Source organism: Sitodiplosis mosellana, unplaced genomic scaffold, assembly GCF_009176505.1.
Source record: "Sitodiplosis mosellana isolate CC-2019 unplaced genomic scaffold, AAFC_SMos_1.0 Smas_scaffold_6226, whole genome shotgun sequence".
NCBI lineage: Eukaryota > Metazoa > Arthropoda > Insecta > Diptera > Cecidomyiidae > Sitodiplosis > Sitodiplosis mosellana.
In genome coordinates this window covers 15,025,475-15,044,453 of record NW_022601467.1, presented here as the reverse complement: position 1 = coordinate 15,044,453, position 18,979 = coordinate 15,025,475, and the positions used below count along the sequence as shown (strand labels likewise).

Here is an 18,979-nt window from a genome sequence, read left to right as displayed (position 1 = left end):
TCTCTCTCTCTCTCTCTCTCTCTCTCTCTCTCTCTCTCTCTCTCTCTGTCAATCGCTAGCCTCCTTTTTCCCCGTTCACTTTCCATCCATTCCAGGAGGCCTGGTTAATGCGGTGTTTTTTCTCTGCCATTCCTTCTATTCCACTTTTCTCGCTCTCTGTGCTGCTTGTGTCAGGACGATGTTATTTTTGAAGCTGAAACAAAAATACATATTCCAACGATCAATACAATTGGTACATTATAATGCAAAGCCAATTCAAACAATTTGGCCGGTACACGAACCACACATACCAAAATGATATTCAACTGCATTTTTACTGACCAGATGTAGCAGTGGAAGCACATCACACTCACATTCTCTTTCTCTCTCTACCTCTTTCTACCGCTTTTGCCATTCAACATAGACATACACTACCACCGGCCAAATCCATTCACCATATTCTCATCGATGCACATTCATTTATCTATCAAGTGTTATTTTTTTAACCGCGCGTTTACTGCCGATCATTTACCCACCATTGGTTTGAATACAATTTAGTGTGATCGAGACACGCAAAGTTCATCATTCCGTGTGGCATCTTCCCACTTCGTTAGAACACGATCTCTCGATGATTCATTTGATTGTTTCTTTGATAAATAAATACTACAATGTGAGCGAAGCGAAGGAGCTCTGAACTGGTATGTGTGTGTTCCACACCGTTTCGTCGATGTAGACTCAACGTCGTCGTCGTCGTCTCTTGATATCGTCACGAAATAATTTATTCCGTCTATAGTTTTTCATTCAGTCAGTAATTGTTGTTTTTGTTTTTGCTGGAAAATTATTGCAAACGATATTTAGATGGGTGCGAATTAAATTTTAGGTTTGCATTGAAAATCTCAATTGTTTTTTTCTTTGTTCGGCGAGACCGCATTGCATTTGAAGCATTTTGCTTTTGCAGTTTTTTTAGAATGAACCGTTTGGTTCAATTACCATTTACAATTAGGTAAATTTGGATGTAATAAAATAATTTTGCTCGAATACACAGTTCATTATCCACAGACAATGGCACTTGTCTCCCCATTTTATTGCAAATTTCCGGCTGCGTTTGTGTCTTGTCCAACTTTCTTCGGCCATAAAAAATATCGATTTGCCAACCACTTCCATAGTCTTTACATAGAAAGTGCGTGTGTGGGAAATTCCCATATTTCCGGAATAATAATTAGGATGCTGTTTCCAAAATATTGAATCGACATATATCTTTACTGCGGATTCGTACGCTCCCATTTTTCATTCATACACTGATCGTCGCACTGAACGTGCTGTAGGTAAACGGCTTCAACCTCATAAGACAATTACGGCCATTCTTCCATTAAATTGGGTCCATAAACTCAAGACGGTCATAAAACAATACCCAAATAAAATGATAACTTTTTTTTTGCATGCGCTTAAATCAGGTAGAGATAAAAAAGGTCCTATACAAGAAAATACACTTGAGGAAATAGCGGATTACTTTCAGAACAATATGTACAGTAGATAGGCAAGCGGTTGACTTCTGATCATTTGAAGTTTCTTTTTCTTGAATGAACCCCGAACCATTGAATGAAACATTGAACTAAAATAAATCGGATTATCGGCAGTCTACTGTACGCTAATGCACATCCAACGAGATGAAATTTGAACAGTTTATTTTTTTTCATTGAAAATTTCCGCAATGCAGTTAGCCTTTTATCGAGATACTTTTAAGTGTAAACAATTGGTACATTTTATTATGTCTGATGCTCTCCGAAATGTTTATTGCTTTTGGCGCCAGATGCATTTTTACGCATACTTTTCACACTCATTCATGAGTTTGACGATGGCATAGAAATGTAATTAGAACCGAAATATGGAACGAAAAGCAATCGAAGCAACCTTTCATTCAGTTCCATATTTTTTCATGATTTTTGCCAATATCAAATGATGACTTTATTCATCTCAAAGTGCAAACAGATTTCGTTTCGACAACGAAATTTCAACTAAAATGTACATGATTTAATGTGTGCATTGAAAAAACAAACAAGCTATATGTTTTGGTAGATCGGGATGAAAACTATGAACTTTTTTATACCGTAATCTTTTTTAAGTTTCTGTGAAAAGTTTATGTTTTTGCTTTTGCTTTAAATTAAAGCACGAAGATACTTTTAATTTGAAAAAAATGATGAATGCTTAAATTCCAAGAAAGAAAACTTCTTTCTACAAAAATCCACGGTTTCGGAATTTGCCTGAAAGACTGAAGAAATTCGTAATTTCTAACGAACGCAAAGAAAAAAACATGAGTTAAATGGAAAAAGGTTCGTATTTGACCTCAAATTACCATAGCTTCTCTCAATTCGTTGCTCATGATAAATGGACTGACATTCAATTTTCGCATTTTTCGTCATCATGTACAAAACCGCATCTTTTTTTTTCGGATAAAATATATGCATGAACTAAGAGAAAAAAAATTGAAAAGGAAAGTTTAAGACATCAGACAAATTGAAATTTGTTTGTCGTAGCAATGACTTCGTTTCGCTTCACGGCATTCATTCTATCAATTCATGTATAAAAGTTCTGTGTGTACACTGTACATATATAATAATTATGGTTTAGGATTTTATGTACAAGGGATTTGGACTGCCGCACACTCGATTTGATATAATAAAATTGAAATGACGTCCATTTAATTTGTTGTGTGTTTTATTTCATATCTCACATGGGTGAAATTGAATGGGTGCGATGGTGCTCCGTGTGTATGTGTGTATTGTTAGTGCATGAATTGCGGCTGAGCGATGTGAACGAGCGATGGGCGGTGCCGTCGTATTGGTACATGCGCGAACAACCAATCACCGTTCTCGAAACGATTCTCCATCTAGTTATGGTGTGCGATGAACAATGCGAAAGGCGTGTATTTTGGTCTGTTTGATGTTTGTTGATCATGTTCTCTTGATGCATGCATTTGATAAGATGACACACTCTACTCGCTCTCGATGCGCGCCACCGATTTGATTACGTGCCATTCGATCGATTTCCGCGTTTGCTGCATTTCTGTTGGGTCCATAAATATTTTGCCGCTTTGTTCCATACGCATATTTATATTTTTGTGTTAGAAATGTGAAACGGCTATATGGCTTAAAACACCTTTATATTTGCATTTGTAAATTGTTTTCTCTGAAAACTAGTTCCCCCCCCCCCCCCAAAACCAGCCTGCCATTCACACGCTATGCTACATTTTGGAGAAAAAAAAGCCTTGTTCTTTTTGTTCACATACTCTCTGCTCCACATTCGAATGGCGCGTATATTTATCGAGTGGCAATGACGACAGAAGGATTATGAACAAAAATTTCAAGAAATTCAAGCAAACATCGGAAAATTTCCCTATTTAAATGAATGTTCGATGAACAATTAGCCACTTTATTCTTTCCGGATTATGAGCCATCAATGAGACTGTTTAAGCCTCTTTAGCACAGACATGCATATTATAAAAGATTTTATTTTCCCATTTTACATGAGCGAATATGGCCATAAAAGCAGCGACCTAATTGTCACCGGGGAATTTTTCACTTCCGGACTATGGCTCAAAGTCATAAAATTAGGTGCATATGAAATTCGAGTGGAAAAATAGTAGAAAAATACCACATGCCATTCATGAAATTGTGAATGCAAAAATGGCTGAAATATTCGGACTGAAATTAAGACGCCACTTTTAATCAAGTCGGTTTTTTTTTCTGGTCCATATTTGAAAAAAGAAATCAAACTGTAAACATTCATGAGAGCAAACACTGTTCCGCACACAATTTACAGAATCAATTCTAATGAGTATATAAAATTCTCCCGAAATGATCATTCGTTTGAGCGGAATGGATTCTCATACGTATATATGCTTGAGACCCCATTTATTTTATTGAATGAAAATAAACAAATGTCCAGCGAGTGTTTGGTCTCCATTTTAATTGTTTCTATAAATAGATGTTTAGTCTTTTTTTGGCTTGGCTTCGATGGGAATGCAGCATTATAAAACTTTCCAAATTATTTATGCTGCAAATCATATAAATGGATAACTGGCAAAAAGAAAAACATCAAATATGTAACAGGCATTCTGTCCTCGAGCATTAGCTCGGGTTAAGACATTAAAATCAATATATAGATGTATATATTTTTTAAACAATAAAATGCGAATTTCAGTAAACAAACAATTCTCGCAGTCGGATAGAGCCAGAGTAAGAGACGAGGAGGGAAAAAAACGGAGATGCGAACACGTGAACCGAGCACGCTATAGGAATAGCGACAACACATCAAATGTAAATAAATAGTCAACGATGTTTAGTTTGAAAATATTTATATTTGATGAAGCGTTTAACACAGCAAACGTAGCTCACACTCTCGCATGTGCTCCGGCTAATCGAAATGGGTATGCATTGTTTAACCACTTTAAAACCAGATACACAATTAAAAAATCAATCACAGTGACACATGTTGCCAATTTCATTTACTGAAAAGTTAATTCGGCTAATTTTTCTGAATGCGAATGCAAACCGTTTTTTCGACGGTTTTCTCTCTCTCTCTCTCCCTCTCTCTCTCTCTCTCTCTCTCTCTCTCTCTCTCTCTCTCTCTCTCGTCTGATATTTGTTTTTCAGCGGAGAAAGCCAACAAAACGATTTATTATGCGTTTAATGTTCAAATTGTGCCAACTATTAAATTGACGTTGTCGTCAATTAGTCCGCGCCATAGTTATTCAATTGAAACTTTACATATTACATAGAATGTTAGCGAGAAGCGCTAGAGAGAAAGAACGCGTCAAGTTGGATGCGCGTATTTTCGCTTGTTTTCATACAAAATATAATAATTATTAATAACACTTTGAGCTGAAAGTCCCACCTCTCTTCGTCAAAATTTATCCATTGTGTCAATAGCATTGGCATACGCACGGAAAGCCCAGGTCCACAAATATTGCTGTCTTGTTTCGATGTACAGCAGATGAGAGAGAGAGAGAGAAAGCGCGTGGCTGTGTGTGCCATCCATTTGGTCGTTCGAGTTGGTTTATTCTAGCGATGATAAAATTATCGTTTCCCATAGGGAGTTACAATTTCAACATTGAATATGTATACAAAATGGTAATACCAAATAGTCGAGTGCTGGCCGTTTCCTATGCTCTAAAATAACAAAATTATACATCCCACAATCGCTCAATCACACCGAATACATTCATTCGTTCGTTCGTTCGTTCCTCCGTTCATTCATTCATCTCGTACAGTTTTACGCAAGCCACACTACATATTGTTGGTCTAGTATGCGTGTGGAAAATTGTATACACAAAATATATGGGCCCACACACACAATTATACATGCATCCGGCATCCCCGTCACTAGACTTAGAAAGTAACAAAACAACACCGAAAATTTTCTCATTTTCCCTGTCCCCCTCTTTCAGTTCGCCTTTCTCTTTCTATCTATCTATATCCCATACGTGTACGAACGAATGTTCGATGCCAATAGCTCTGGCTGACTGAGTGCATGGATCCTCGCTCACCAATACACACACACACACACACACACACTGAGAGACAGAGAGATATATTCGGTCGCACGACCGCACACACACCCAGCCCCGATTGCATGTGTTAATTTGTTGTGGCAGTATTTCTATGATCAGCTTACAGTGCTTACGGAGCAGAGCGCTTACAGGCAAAGCACAGGCTATTTCAATGTGCACACGTACGCTGCAGAGAATATATTCTTTTCGTCACACAGCTGAAGCAGAAGGCGAACTTTTCTCTGTTATTTCAGTCGTAGAAACAGTTATCGTCTGACAACGCTCACGAGATGTGTTGTTTTTTGTGTCGCGTGAAAAAATATTGTTTTTAATTATAATATTCAAAGTTAAATAAGCAAAAGTTGTTTTTCAAACATACATATACACCAGAAGCTATTCGCAATATATTTTTGTGGAAATAAAAACTATATCACCTTACCGTTTTCGATGCATTTTTTTCTCTCAACACAATTGATTGAAAAATTCGACAACTCTCAAACAGATTTAAAGCGACGATATTGACGATATTTTTGGACAATTTTTTTTCTTCTCTTCTTCGACGGAATGAAAATTCATTGATAAACATATGTGTGATTTTCTAACTTGGTAACAAACCGAAGTAGATATAAACACTTGGCGAAAAGAGATAAAATACATCAATTGACTGTTGAAAGTGTATTGAGTTTTGCAAAAAAAAAGAAAAGAAAATTTGTGTGAATCAAGAGTGAAACAAAGGAATGGCCATGTTATTCACCGATCAAAATTCGTTTCGACACTATCAAACGTCGCAAGGAGGATATGGTGGTGGCGGTCCAGCCATGCCACCATACAGCATGCACGATCAATATGCAAGATATGCATACCCAGGTACGGCCTATGCAATCGGTGGACCACATCAAAATAACCGCGAAATGGTCAAACCACCGTACTCCTACATCGCTCTGATTGCGATGGCCATCGAACATTCAGCCGATCGTAAAATCACACTCAACGGCATCTATCAATATATTATGGATAAATTTCCGTACTATCGCGATAATAAGCAAGGCTGGCAAAATTCCATCCGACACAATCTTAGTTTGAACGAATGTTTTGTGAAAGTGCCTCGCGACGATAAGAAACCGGGCAAAGGCAGCTACTGGACATTAGATCCAGACTCCAACGGTATGTTTGATAATGGCTCGTTTTTGCGACGTCGTCGCCGTTTCAAGAAGAAGGATGCGGTCAGAGAAAAGGAAGAAACGATCAAACGACAAGTGATGATGGAAGAAAAACTGGTCGATATTAAACCAATCAAATTGATGTCATCGAATGCAGTTGTCGATGCAAAGCAACACCATCACTATCATCATTTGAAACGAGAGCCAGGATTGGATTTATCATCGCATTTGATGTCAAAAGACATGTTCACCACCAATTCAATTTTAAATCCATACGCAAGTGAATCGATTACTAGTCAGTTGGCCAATGCTACTGAGCATGGATTCTCCGTTGATTCCCTGATGAATGCTGGATATTCATCGCGAATTCATCATGCTTCGTATCATCATGCATCGTACCACATCAACGACGAGAATTTACAATTACAAGCCAGGTAAATATCATTGAAATGCAACTCTTTTTTTTTCGATCAAAAACGCCATAGAAATTGATCGACACATTTTTCGACTGTGAAGAAAAAAAGTATTTGTCATTAGATCATTTCATTCGGTCAATTCGTGGTATATTTTTTTCTTTGATCAGTGAAATTTTACTCTGAAAATCTTAATGCTTGAGTGAATTGATAAATTACCAAAATTATTTACCTAAATTCCATTCACAAAATACAAAATTCAAGCAAAATGTTTAAGAGAAAAAAAATCGAATTACATTTTTTCCAAATCAAAAACGACGGAAAAAAACATGTTTATTAATTTCAACCATTTTTTCTTTCGTTCTATTCAATAGATTTCATTCAAACTATCACCACCATGGCGGTTGGAATCCACCAGATACGCCACCCGAATCGGTGACAAACATCCCAACCTCATTGAATAACAACAATAACCATTCAAACGGCGGCAGTTCTCACGTATCCATAGGTGCAACAAATATCTCGAATTCATTGCTGGCCGCCACCACAAATACAGCAATCACGTATCGTGATGGTCAATTTTTCGATCAAAATTGTCACCTGGACACGGCTGGCAGTCCAAATGGTAGTCTAGCATCGGCAAGCCCACCGTCGGTAATTGGAGCTCACTCCGTCAATCATGTAAGCAACTATAGACAACATATGGCTTATTATCAAGTTTAAAGTTCATTTCGTCGGGCCGTAGAGTAGGCTTTGTCATAACTCAAAATTGGGTGTCTAATATTTGGCCAGATGTCGTTAATTAGGTCATATATTAAACGTATCAATTGAAAATAAATTGCAAAAAAAAAAAAATGATATTCCTCCCTGTCCACGGAGGACCTTTACTGATTAGTAGAAAAAGTCGATCGCAAACATATACATACAACAAAAAACCGATGAAATCATCAAATCAATTTATAAAATAAACAAACAATAGTATGTCGATGAAACTGTAGAATAAACAACAAAAGGAGAATAATAGGAAAGAAGTGTGATGAAAACATGTGCGCCACGCGGCCACGCGATCGTTTGAATATTTCATTGAGACTCGGGCTAAACATTTTCCCGCAAACGGATAGAACACACAAATCAAGATTATTCCGAACGATTTTTGGCGGCACTTTTTACAAGCATTAAATGGTATCGAACGAAAGTTGAGAAGAAAAGATATTAATAGTTTACCTTATGCAATAAATTGATCACCTTTAAAATAAGTCATGATAAATACAATGTAAATAAATCCACGTATTCGCATTCCTCATACAAATGTAAGTAGAATTGATAAGCTATAAATTATTGCTATTACACACACACACACAAAATCACCGCATATTATTCAAGTTGACCCATCAAGCATTATCTCATAAATTTAGCATAAAAAATGGCGTTTGACTAATGTGACACAAACCCCACTAAGAAGAAGAAGTAGAAAAACCCCAAAATTTCAAACTCTGAAGATTTTAGTCACGACAAAAAATTATTCATAAAAATGTGTAATTGTATTGGTAGACGAAACCCTATCTCAAAACAAACAAACAAACTTGAAAGTACTGATCAAAGTATTCAGCATTGAATCGAATATTATTATAATCTTAATTTAACATGATATTGTCGCCCCGTTTAGACCTAAGAAAATTAGTAATTGTACAATTGTCATAGATCAAAAATTCAGAATAATAAAAAAATATACATAAAAAATTAAATGCAACTTATGTCATTCTTTAGATGTGCTTCCAAATTTTTACAGGAATTTCATTGAATTCTACAAATTTGATCGATTTCTCCAGTTTGTTTATCTCTTTTTTAAACGAACGAACTTCTATGGAAACTCAACCAAATGAAAATTCAGCACTCATTCAATTCGTAAGTAAAAAAAAGACTATGCAAATTAAAACATCTTATAAAATCGGCTGTTTGTTATTTTAACCAATGAAAAATAATAAATATCATATGTATGAAAATTGGTATCGAATTGCGGTTCTCAAAAGGTAAAGCCGTTAGCTTTGTAGCAAATCGTTTGATCTTCGTGCATGTGTTTGTGTGCTAAATTTGTGCATTCACCACATCGATTATTTACATGTTACAGATCTAAGCGTCGAATCTCGTTCGATTCTCAACGATTTCTTAATCGGGCAAGTGCATAAACGATTGAAAATTCATAAAATCAAAGATAGTTGAACCTTTGAAATCGACGTAGTAAATCATATAAGTATGAAGATGTTATTCATTCTTTGGTTACTCTTTATTTTTATTCTATTTGACTCTCCCATCCTCATGAATGCAGTGTGTTTGAAATCGGGATTCATTCAAGATTTTGAATATATTCATCGGCTGTGATTTTCGATCCAGCACTGATTGAGTGATGAATCTGTTTCTGGCGGCAGTTGTACAGTGTGCTGGATGTGATGTTTTCATTATTTTTAGCATCTAACAAGGTCCCGATTTTAGATTTGTCGACGTCACTTGATTCCGATCGCATTTTATCGACTTCTTTTTCTTCCTCTAATTTCCTTCCACTTTCTTCTTCTTAAATGAACAAAAAACGCAAACAAACGCTTTGTAAACAACATCGGGAACATTGTTTACATGCATTCGCCATGAACTGATACGCAATATATATTGAAAGCGAAACGATAAATTATTTTTTTGGGCGCCAATGAAGAAAGAAAAAAACAATGTGATGCAACCATAATCCAAATGGGGAAACAAAACCGCATTGATTGATCGGAAAGGAAGTACGCTTTCAATGGCCATATAATGCCTAATTATTTATTTTTGTGGTTCGCACCACATGAGATTTTGGCTTCACTATCTACGTTACAGTGATTTATACATCGATAGTTACTAATGCATATTTAAACGGTGGTCTGAACCAGTTGCGACAATTTTATAATCTTCAATTTTAAGGCGTTCAACGGCAATATCTCAAACGGGTTAAACATCTAGTAGAATCCTTTGCAATTCGGAATTTTTCGTAAAAATCCGTTGATCGTTTTTAATTTACAAATGGACATGGCAAATTCGACAAAAATGATTTTTCTTCTCTGAATGCTTCATTGGATAGCTATCAAAATAGATCATCGGCAAACATAAATTCATTTCAGAAGGTCATTCGTTCGGTCAAAAAAGTTTGCACGACAAATTTAGTTCATCAATTTTCTTTGATTCTTTAGTTTGAAAATTCGACCTCTTTCTTCTGTTCAAAACTGTGAATTGCTGGAATTGCAATAGACAGTTTCCAAAACCCATAGCCCGATGCTTGAAACTTGTATTGAATGTCAATATCTTTAAAACTTGCTGCCTTTTTTCCTTGAATATTCATCATCTTTCTATTTCAATTTTCCAATCATCGTTGTCTTATTTCCATTTCTGTTTCGTTCATTTATTTGCTTAGCTGAAAGTACTTTCGAAAATATCATTTCCATTTCCAATCGTTGTGCAGGTCTTGTCATGTGTGTGTATGTTTTTTTTTTGCTGCCCAAAATGGTAAAATCATTGGCATCGGCCGTAAATCGATGCCAGAAGACATAGACACGAATTTCACTTTATTCTGATAAAAACTCTCATGCTTACAACCCATTTCCGATCCATTTCACCAGATCCGAAAATTAGTTACTTTCGATAATTGAATTCAGTTGCCTTGAAGGATGATACAGGCTTACACGCAGCCATCCATACTCGAAATATCATCTCAGTTGCCAAAAATTAATGGGAAACGGTTGCAGCCATGTTAAAATGAAAGGAAGGAGTGAGACATATATGAATGAGAGAAGAAAAAAAAAACAGAGTGAACCACATATGGGAGTGCAATCCGAGAGACAGAAGCAGAGAAAAAGAATGGAAGGAGAAAAAGAGAGAGAGAGAAAATTGAACGAGAACCGATCGAAACTAGGTACCCATCGAATATCAGTCATCTGAATAGAGCGCGTACAATGTGTATATTTTACGCACTCGATGTGTAGAAAAAACACTAAAGTGTCAGTCAAAATACACGACATTGTTTATTTACCCGGCAGTGAAATTTAATAAAAATGTTGAATACATTATATCGCATATGTATTCCTTTTGACTTCGTCATGCGCGTATACCATACATGCATAGAACGGCAGAGCAAGAGTGAGTGCGAGAGAAGGAGAGCAACTGAGCATTGCCCACAATAGCAGCAGCAATATATACGAATATAGGCAAAGGTTTTTATTATGCTTTCAGATGTGCACATCAATTTTAGAAGTTATCGACAATGTGCTTAATTTAAATGCAATTATATTTTTACGTACACAATTGAAATGGTGAGAACAAGAGAGGAAAAAAGGAGAGAGGAAGACGGAGAAAAAGTGAAAACCACACAAAAATCCATGCATGCACGTACTCCAAACTAAAGTTTCAGCATTGAATCGGAGCAAACAATACAAAAATGGCTAACCGAATATGCGATTCAAGTTGACACGACTTTTTGCCAAGGTAAACACACAAAGTGGCCATTTTTTTATTGAGAAGAGCAGCCGAAATATTGGGAAAAGTTTATATATGTATAAATTTATAAAAACAATGGGAAAATCAATCAATATCTACAGAAAATTGATTCACAAATAAATGGAATAAACAAATAACAAGGTTTTTACCTTTTTCAACAAGGCCAAATGGTGACATCAAATGATATTTGTTCAGATCAGAAGTATTGATGCAACAAACAGCCCTTATTTCAATTTCACCATTCAAAACTTGTTATCTCTCAACAAAAAATCCTGTCCAAATCCCAAAAAAGTCCGAATAAGTCGAATGTAAGCTCTTTCGTGACATATTTCCCAGAATAGAATGTCTAATAATCATTGGTAACACCATAAAAGAAAATGCTAATCCAGTTTTCGATGACTCTAATTGAGTAACAATATTGGTTCGACAAATATTTATTGTTTTCTATCTCGCACGTTTGACTGCAATTTTCAAAATCATCAAAGAATGCAAATGGTAACATACTCTTGAGATTAGATGCGGCAAATATTTATGCGATGAGAGCAGGAGACATAAAGAGAGAGAAAAGGAGAGAGAGAGAGATCGAGCATCAAAAGCGTGGCAAATAGATAAGACCCATTTCCACATCCCATTTGAAACGATTCCAAAGCCCGTCGAAAAATGGTTAGCTATTTTAAACCGCTGAAATAACAATTCAATCTAATAATACATAGAGCAAACCGAGTGAGGAACGAGAAATTGAATGAACAACGAACGAAAAAAAAATCGAATATACATATAAAATAGAACCAAGCACATAGACAGTTCGAACATTTCATCCATTTGCACAGAGCAATACACGCGCGTGCAATTTGTTTGGGGAGAGAAAATTTCACGATCCATTTGCAACGAGCACACACCGCGCGACATTTTGTGGTGGTAAAGTAAATGTAACTATAAAATTCGTTGTAAATATCGAAGTGGTGTTCACCCTAGATCGAAATAATATAAATTATGTACGATGTTGCGGATGTTGAGCAGAGAATTAGCTAGGCTCAGCTTACAAAATACCGACTTTTTCCCTCTCTTTCTCTCCCTCACTCTATTTCTATGTCCGTCCACGGTGCACAAACGATGAGAGACGCCGAGGCAACAACGCACGACCAGATAGAGATGTTTTGGTCGTGGTATTTATTTTCCACCCTAATCAAATTGAACGTGCCAGCGAATGAACGAATGAGAAACACCGCACCCCTGGAACAAATGAATTGCGGTTGAACTGTCTTATTTGTGCATTACAAAATTATATTTGTTCGTAGTCACTATAAAACCACGCCTTTGTCTTTGTGCCGCTACCAATTTACCATGGCTTACCATCTTCGGCGGAGCCGTCAAATATATGGGAAAAAACACACTCGCATACCATTTTGGTGCTCTGTAAATTCTCTTGCTGCAAGAGATTCTTCATAATAACAACAAAACCAACTTAGACTGTGGAACACTCATCTCAAGGATTTTATCGATTTTTCAGTGGAGATACTTCAAAATGGAATTTAATGGAGATGTTATTTAGTTGCTAAAATCATCTTACATTCGTTTTGACTTTGCCACAAACTTTCCTCTTCTCTCTCGTTTTCGTCAAAGCTGTTCGGAGTAGTTCTGCTTCTTACAAAAAAAAAGAAATCGTTTTTATTGGTGAATTTACTGGCATTCCAAACCATTTAATAAACAGTGAAGCTCCATTCTAATTTTCAACCAAGTCATAGTTGGTATGAATGAGTGACTCAGTAATAATATATGCCATAGTTAAAATGATTTGTGGAGTGAAGGAAAAATAGCATTGAAAACTACTAACCACAGTTTAGAATTAACGAGAAGGTTTTCGACCCAATTACTCTCTTTCTTTGAGAAAATCACTTAAATTCAACATATTTCCAGGGCAAAGCAAAGAAGGCACTTTTGAGGTAGTTTTCTATGATTTGATGAGATTTTTCTATAGAAAAATTGCTATAGCAACTCTCTACGCCTACGAGAGCCTCCAAGGAAGCTCGAATAGGTCAATGCGAATTTTATTTATTCATCTCCTTTGTTTTTAAAACCCACTCGTCAAACATGCAACAGTGTATTTGCGAATATCTAATGCAGAATGAGTGGATAAGTACAGTATGCACATCCATTTGGCGATGGAACATGGCGAAAATAATATAAATGTCGAAGAGTGAGCGAAAAGGAGAGATGGTTTGAGGCGAAAAATCACTGTATGTTTACAAATAAATATCAAATGTTTAAATAAACCATATTGCTGCAGTGCATGTGATATGTGTGACCACCCACTGTGTGGTAGTACTGACACACGGAAGCAGTCTCAACTCTTTTATGGTCATCTCTTGCCATCGCAACGAAAAATTGAAGGAAATTCTAGTCTGTCTGACGAACAGCATGCCAAATGCGTCCGTTATCTCTCTGTTTGTTTATGGACTTTTTGTGTTTGTTCATAATTCGGAGAGTCAAACTTGGTTTGTTTTCGTCTTTGACTTAAAGCGAGCAGTCAACACAAGGATTGAATTGATTTTCGGTTACGTTGTTTTGAAGTATTCTAATACGATACACGAAAGCCGCGTTGGCAAATGAAAAATGTTGTCATATTTTTTAAATATTACCATGGTCTTACCGTTGACATTACACACATTCTGTCCAATTTATTTGAAATATTCAAACGGGTTACATAGAATATGCTCGTTACAGGCAGCTTGTCAATTGGGAAATTTATGAGAGCAAACGGTGCTTTTGACACAACACGATTCGGAGCGTGCTGGCATGTGAAATTCCAATCAGAGAGAAATCAAATGTACATGAAATCAATGACACCTCTTGTCACAAAGAGCGCAATGGGACTTAAAACCAGTCGCACACTTATTTTTTGACCGCAAAACCATTTGGACAAACATTTCAAAAAGTCGATGATTTTCCATAGAAAATATTGCCACTAGAAAAAGAAATCGATTTCAGAGAAGCAAAAGAGAATGTAAAAAGTCGGTTGGAAAATCATTTTCATTGAAATAATTTGTTGATATTCCACTGTGCACAATTCAATTGACACATTTCGTTGCTAAGTGTGTTATTTCCGCGCGATAAAAACGCGTGAATTAATTTTCCGCCGTCAAAATGAAGCTGTTCATTTTTGGATTTCCATTGAGAACAAAGTGGCCCAGTTTCAAGTACTGATGAAAAAGCGCTTTGATATTCTTTATTTTCGAAAATATCTACAAGGAATTTATGCGATGCATTCGAGACCATTAACCAATTTGATGCTCATAAAATTGATTTATTTGGTGGCGAAGAAAGCGAAGAAGGAAAGCAACATGCTAGCTAACGCGCGCGCACACGACTTGAAAACCGAAAACGTTAAACGAACGCAAAGCGTTGACAGGCCAAATGTAAGTGTGTTCAACTGTGAAAAATGTTTATTTGTTTTTGAGGTGGAATGACTTAATCTATAGCTGTATAATCTAGATATGTGTAAAGTTAAGTGTTGCCTTGTCGGTGTGTCCTCGGTAAATGGCCATTTTTTCAATTCATTACTTTCTGTGATATACTTGCCGATTGCAGTGAAACTATTTTGCGATTTTTACCAAATATTCACTAAATACAATTTTCATACTTGAAACTATGCCTATGACACAACAAACAAAATGTTGGAAATTTCTAAATTAGTTTATTCAAATAGTTTTCAATTGCGCGATATTATGGAGGCGATAAACTTTAAACATTATTAAAAATTTAGTCAGCTACCTATGCTCGTGGTTTGTATTTCTAGCCATTGTAGTTGGGTTTGTGATTTCACTTTTTTAAACAGCAACAATCATACTAAGAATCACTAGGAGAATCGTGACATTTAAGAGTGTTGAATTCTTTGAATAATGTGAACTCTGTGAATTGTTGGAGTTTTGAGTGCTCGAATCGACGTCTCCATCATCCATATTGCTATCAATTACCTGATTGGTATTCAAACGGATGGATTTGTTAAACTGTTCTATTTTGACACCTCTAATAGTATCAGTCCTTTCAGAATTCCTGAAGAGATTTAACGTCGGTAAGCTCATGACATTGTATCGTTTAGATAAGTGTGGGAGTTTGTCATCATCAACCTAAACAAAAGAAAACTTCTTCAATTCAACATTTGTATTGGCATTTTGTGAAATATTTCATCTTCTAGAATTCTAGTCGTTTTATTTGTATCGATGTATATGATTGAATGTAATGTTGAATGTCGAACCAGGTTGACCATGCATTGCGCACTGCACGAGTGCAACGAATATTTTTTTTCATTCGAGTTGTGTTATTTTCAACGACAATTTAAATTTAGAATTGATGAAATAAATGAATGGAATTAAAGTGGTTACCTTAAGCACGACAAGCTCTGTTTTTTTGTATAATTTAGCCGTTTGTTCTAAAACTGGGAACATCTTTCTGCTATGGGGACATCAAGTGGCAAGAAAGTTTCTAAGGACGAAAAAAAAACATAAATCATTGAAAAAACGTATTCCAATATATAAGTGACAATGTTTTATGACCAAAAAAGTGAGCACGTTTCAATCACTTTTCATTCGAGAAATAAGAAGTAAGTATTCCTGCTTTTGACATTTCACACAACCGAAACTACAATTTTCACACAATTACGAAGAGTGTGAAAAACTATCAGTTGATTAGCATTTTCTAACAAAATATATCATAATTGCACCGACCACTGGTTCTATTCACACTAGTGAAAGCAAAAAGCTGCTGAAACATTTAGCTGATTCAGTTAATGAACAACGACATTTATTTGATTGAGAAAATAATGATTTTTTCTAGACAATTTATGGAGAGGCATTAATGAATAAATAATTAAATTATCATTACACAACGACCAATTTTTCACCAGCTTCCCGTTGTTGTTCATCGAATTCAGCCTTCTCTGTAATTTCCAATATATCAACAGCATTTGTAAAACTAATGCACAAACAAAGCCAAATCACTGCAAACTTCATTTTGGAACATGTATAGCTCTTGTTGAGTTCAAGGCAGAATTTCGATTGATGACAGATTTACTCATTAAAATGTATGAAATTGAATCGTACTGTGAATCAATAATTTAGTGATGATTATCCGTGTAGAAAATATTTGACTAACTGACTGTAACGGACCCCAACCAATAAGCGTCTTTAGTTAACTGAACAGATGATTTGTATAAAAAACAGTCGACTACGATTAAATTTTAGCTAATCGCTTAATTTGGGACCTATTTGACTGCAGTCAACTTTTGATCGCAGTTAACTGTGATCATTGTTTTTGTGCTGAATAATCACTTGTAACCAGTCGACTATGTCCCAAAATGATCGATTGGTTGCCCAGTCGAAATATTTTCACACGGGTATAATCATCACATCAATGCATTTTATTGAGCAAAAGTGACACAACTCAGCATTGAGCGGAAAAGATGTTTTTGCATTTTTCTCCCAATTTGGAACGAGATGGCGACAAGATGATTTCAGCATATTTGTAGTTCTTGTGATGTTCTAAAGTAATGCATTCCTTCTCCGCTCAATGCTCAGTTATATCACTTTTGCTCGCAACTTCATTTGTTTCTCTTTTGCTTAAAGTTTTTTCCGTATCAGTTATAGAAAAAGAACTCATAAGCTGCTCTCTTGCTTTGTACGTGTCGTGTATGTAAAATTAAGTATTGGCTTGTCGGTGTCTCCTTAAATGGTGTCTCCTCCCTTTTACTCTTTTTTTTAATATAAAACAATTCAGCGATTTCTACAAAATATTCATAAAATGCAATTTTCATACTAAAATTAGTTTATTCCACTAGATTTTATTTGATCTTTTGAAGGCGATAATTTTCAAACATTAGAAAATTTTTTAATCAGCTACTTATGCCCGTCGATTGTATTCCCAGACATTGTAGATAATTTTGTGATTTCGATTGTTTAATCAGCAACAATCATACTAAGAATCACTAGGAAAATCGTGACATTTAAGAGTGTTGAGTTCTTTGAATAATGTGAACTCTGTGAATTGTTGGAGTTTTGATTGCTCGAATCGACGTCTCCATCATCCATATCGCTATGGATCGTGCTCGATTCCAAGCGTACGCCATCCACCTTGCTATCATCTTCCGATGAGTTCTGTGAATCGTTGGAATTTTCAGTGTTCGAATCGACGTCTTCATCATCATCATCCACCTCGCTGTCATCAACATGATTAATATTCCAACGAATGGATTCGTTAAGCTCTTCTGTTTTAGCCCCAACAATAGTGTCAATCGTTTCAGTTTTCCTGAAGAGAATAAATGTCGGCACGGATGGGACATCGTAACGTTTACTTAATTTTCGGAATTTGTCAACATCAACCTAAACAAAAGAAAAGTTTTTCAATTCATCTTTTGCCATTTTGTGGAGGGAAAGTAAAATTTTATGGAATATTTCATCTTCTAGAATTCTAGTCGACTTATTCATTCTCTGCGTCGACGTATATTGATAATGTTGAATATCGAACAAGGTTGACTAAGGTTGACTATGATTGACTATATATGTACAATTACATACAATGCGAGTGCAACCAAGATTGTCTTCCATCCGAGTTGTGTTCTTTTCAGCAACATAATAGCATTTGTAATAATTGAAAGTATATGGATCACTCCAAACTGATGACAGCCCAGAGGTTTCACAGATCAGATCTTTTATGCACGAAAAATGTATGTACAAGTTTGTACGTACATAGTTCTGCTGGTGTGTCTGTACTGCACAGTCAACATTGTTTTACGCCGAATATGGTTACTAACTATGGATTGAAATTTCGAAATGATGAAATAAATGAATGAAATTCAAATGATTACCTTAAGCACGACTAGCTCTGATGCATTATATAATTGAGCTGTTTGTTCTAAAACTGGAAACATCTTTCTGCTAAAATGACACCAAGTGGCATAGAAGTTTCTAAGGACGAAAAAAACATGAGTCATTTAAAAAATGTGTTCTATTACATGAGTGACAATGTTTTCATGTTGAAAAATGATTTCAGACTGAACCAAATGGATTAAAACTTGAAACCAACGAGCGAATATTTGTCGGCGGATTGGTTGCTAATAGAAGTGTGTACGTAGTACATTTCAATTACTTTCCGTTCGAAAAATGAGAAGCGAAAAGTTGCTAAAAAGTCAGTTAATTTAGTCAAACGAACAATGATATTTATTTGATTGGAAGAATTATCATATTCCCGGGATAATTTATGGAGAAGGGTATCTCGAATAAACAACTAAATTAACATTACACAACGACCAATTTGTCACCGGCATCCCGTAGTTGTTCATCGAATTCAGCCTCCTCTGTAATTTCGAATAT

General features: G+C 35.8%; 2 protein-coding genes across 2 annotated transcripts; one reads left to right on the top strand and one right to left on the bottom strand.

Moving 5' to 3' along the window:
• The first annotated feature begins 4,704 nt into the window (after positions 1–4,704).
• Positions 4,705–8,678, top strand: LOC129577761 (fork head domain-containing protein crocodile). The gene is made up of 2 exons (XM_055465274.1): positions 4,705–7,121; positions 7,475–8,678. Exons 1-2 carry the CDS (start codon positions 6,265–6,267, stop codon positions 7,821–7,823), a joined length of 1,206 nt encoding a protein of 401 aa, XP_055321249.1. The 5' UTR covers positions 4,705–6,264; the 3' UTR covers positions 7,824–8,678.
• A 7,706-nt stretch (positions 8,679–16,384) lies between these two features.
• Positions 16,385–18,973, bottom strand: LOC129578074 (thioredoxin-T-like). The gene is made up of 3 exons (XM_055466156.1): positions 18,909–18,973; positions 18,475–18,574; positions 16,385–17,989 (listed from the first exon to the last, which is right to left on the bottom strand). The coding sequence occupies exons 2-3, from the start codon at positions 18,535–18,537 to the stop codon at positions 17,567–17,569; spliced, it is 486 nt and encodes a 161-aa protein (XP_055322131.1). The 5' UTR covers positions 18,538–18,574; positions 18,909–18,973; the 3' UTR covers positions 16,385–17,566.
• Positions 18,974–18,979: the final 6 nt, after the last annotated feature.

Bases quoted from the DNA above. Each gene is read 5' to 3' on its own strand.
- LOC129577761 (XM_055465274.1), top strand. From the start codon at position 6,265: ATGGCCATGTTATTCACCGATCAAAATTCGTTTCGACACTATCAAACG. The intron at 7,122-7,474 runs GTAAATATCATT...TCTATTCAATAG, and splicing joins AATTTACAATTACAAGCCAG to ATTTCATTCAAACTATCACC.
- LOC129578074 (XM_055466156.1), bottom strand. From the start codon at position 18,537: ATGTTTCCAGTTTTAGAACAAACAGCTCAATTATATAATGCATCAGAG. The intron at 17,990-18,474 runs GTAATCATTTGA...TCTTTTGTTTAG, and splicing joins CAGAGCTAGTCGTGCTTAAG to GTTGATGTTGACAAATTCCG.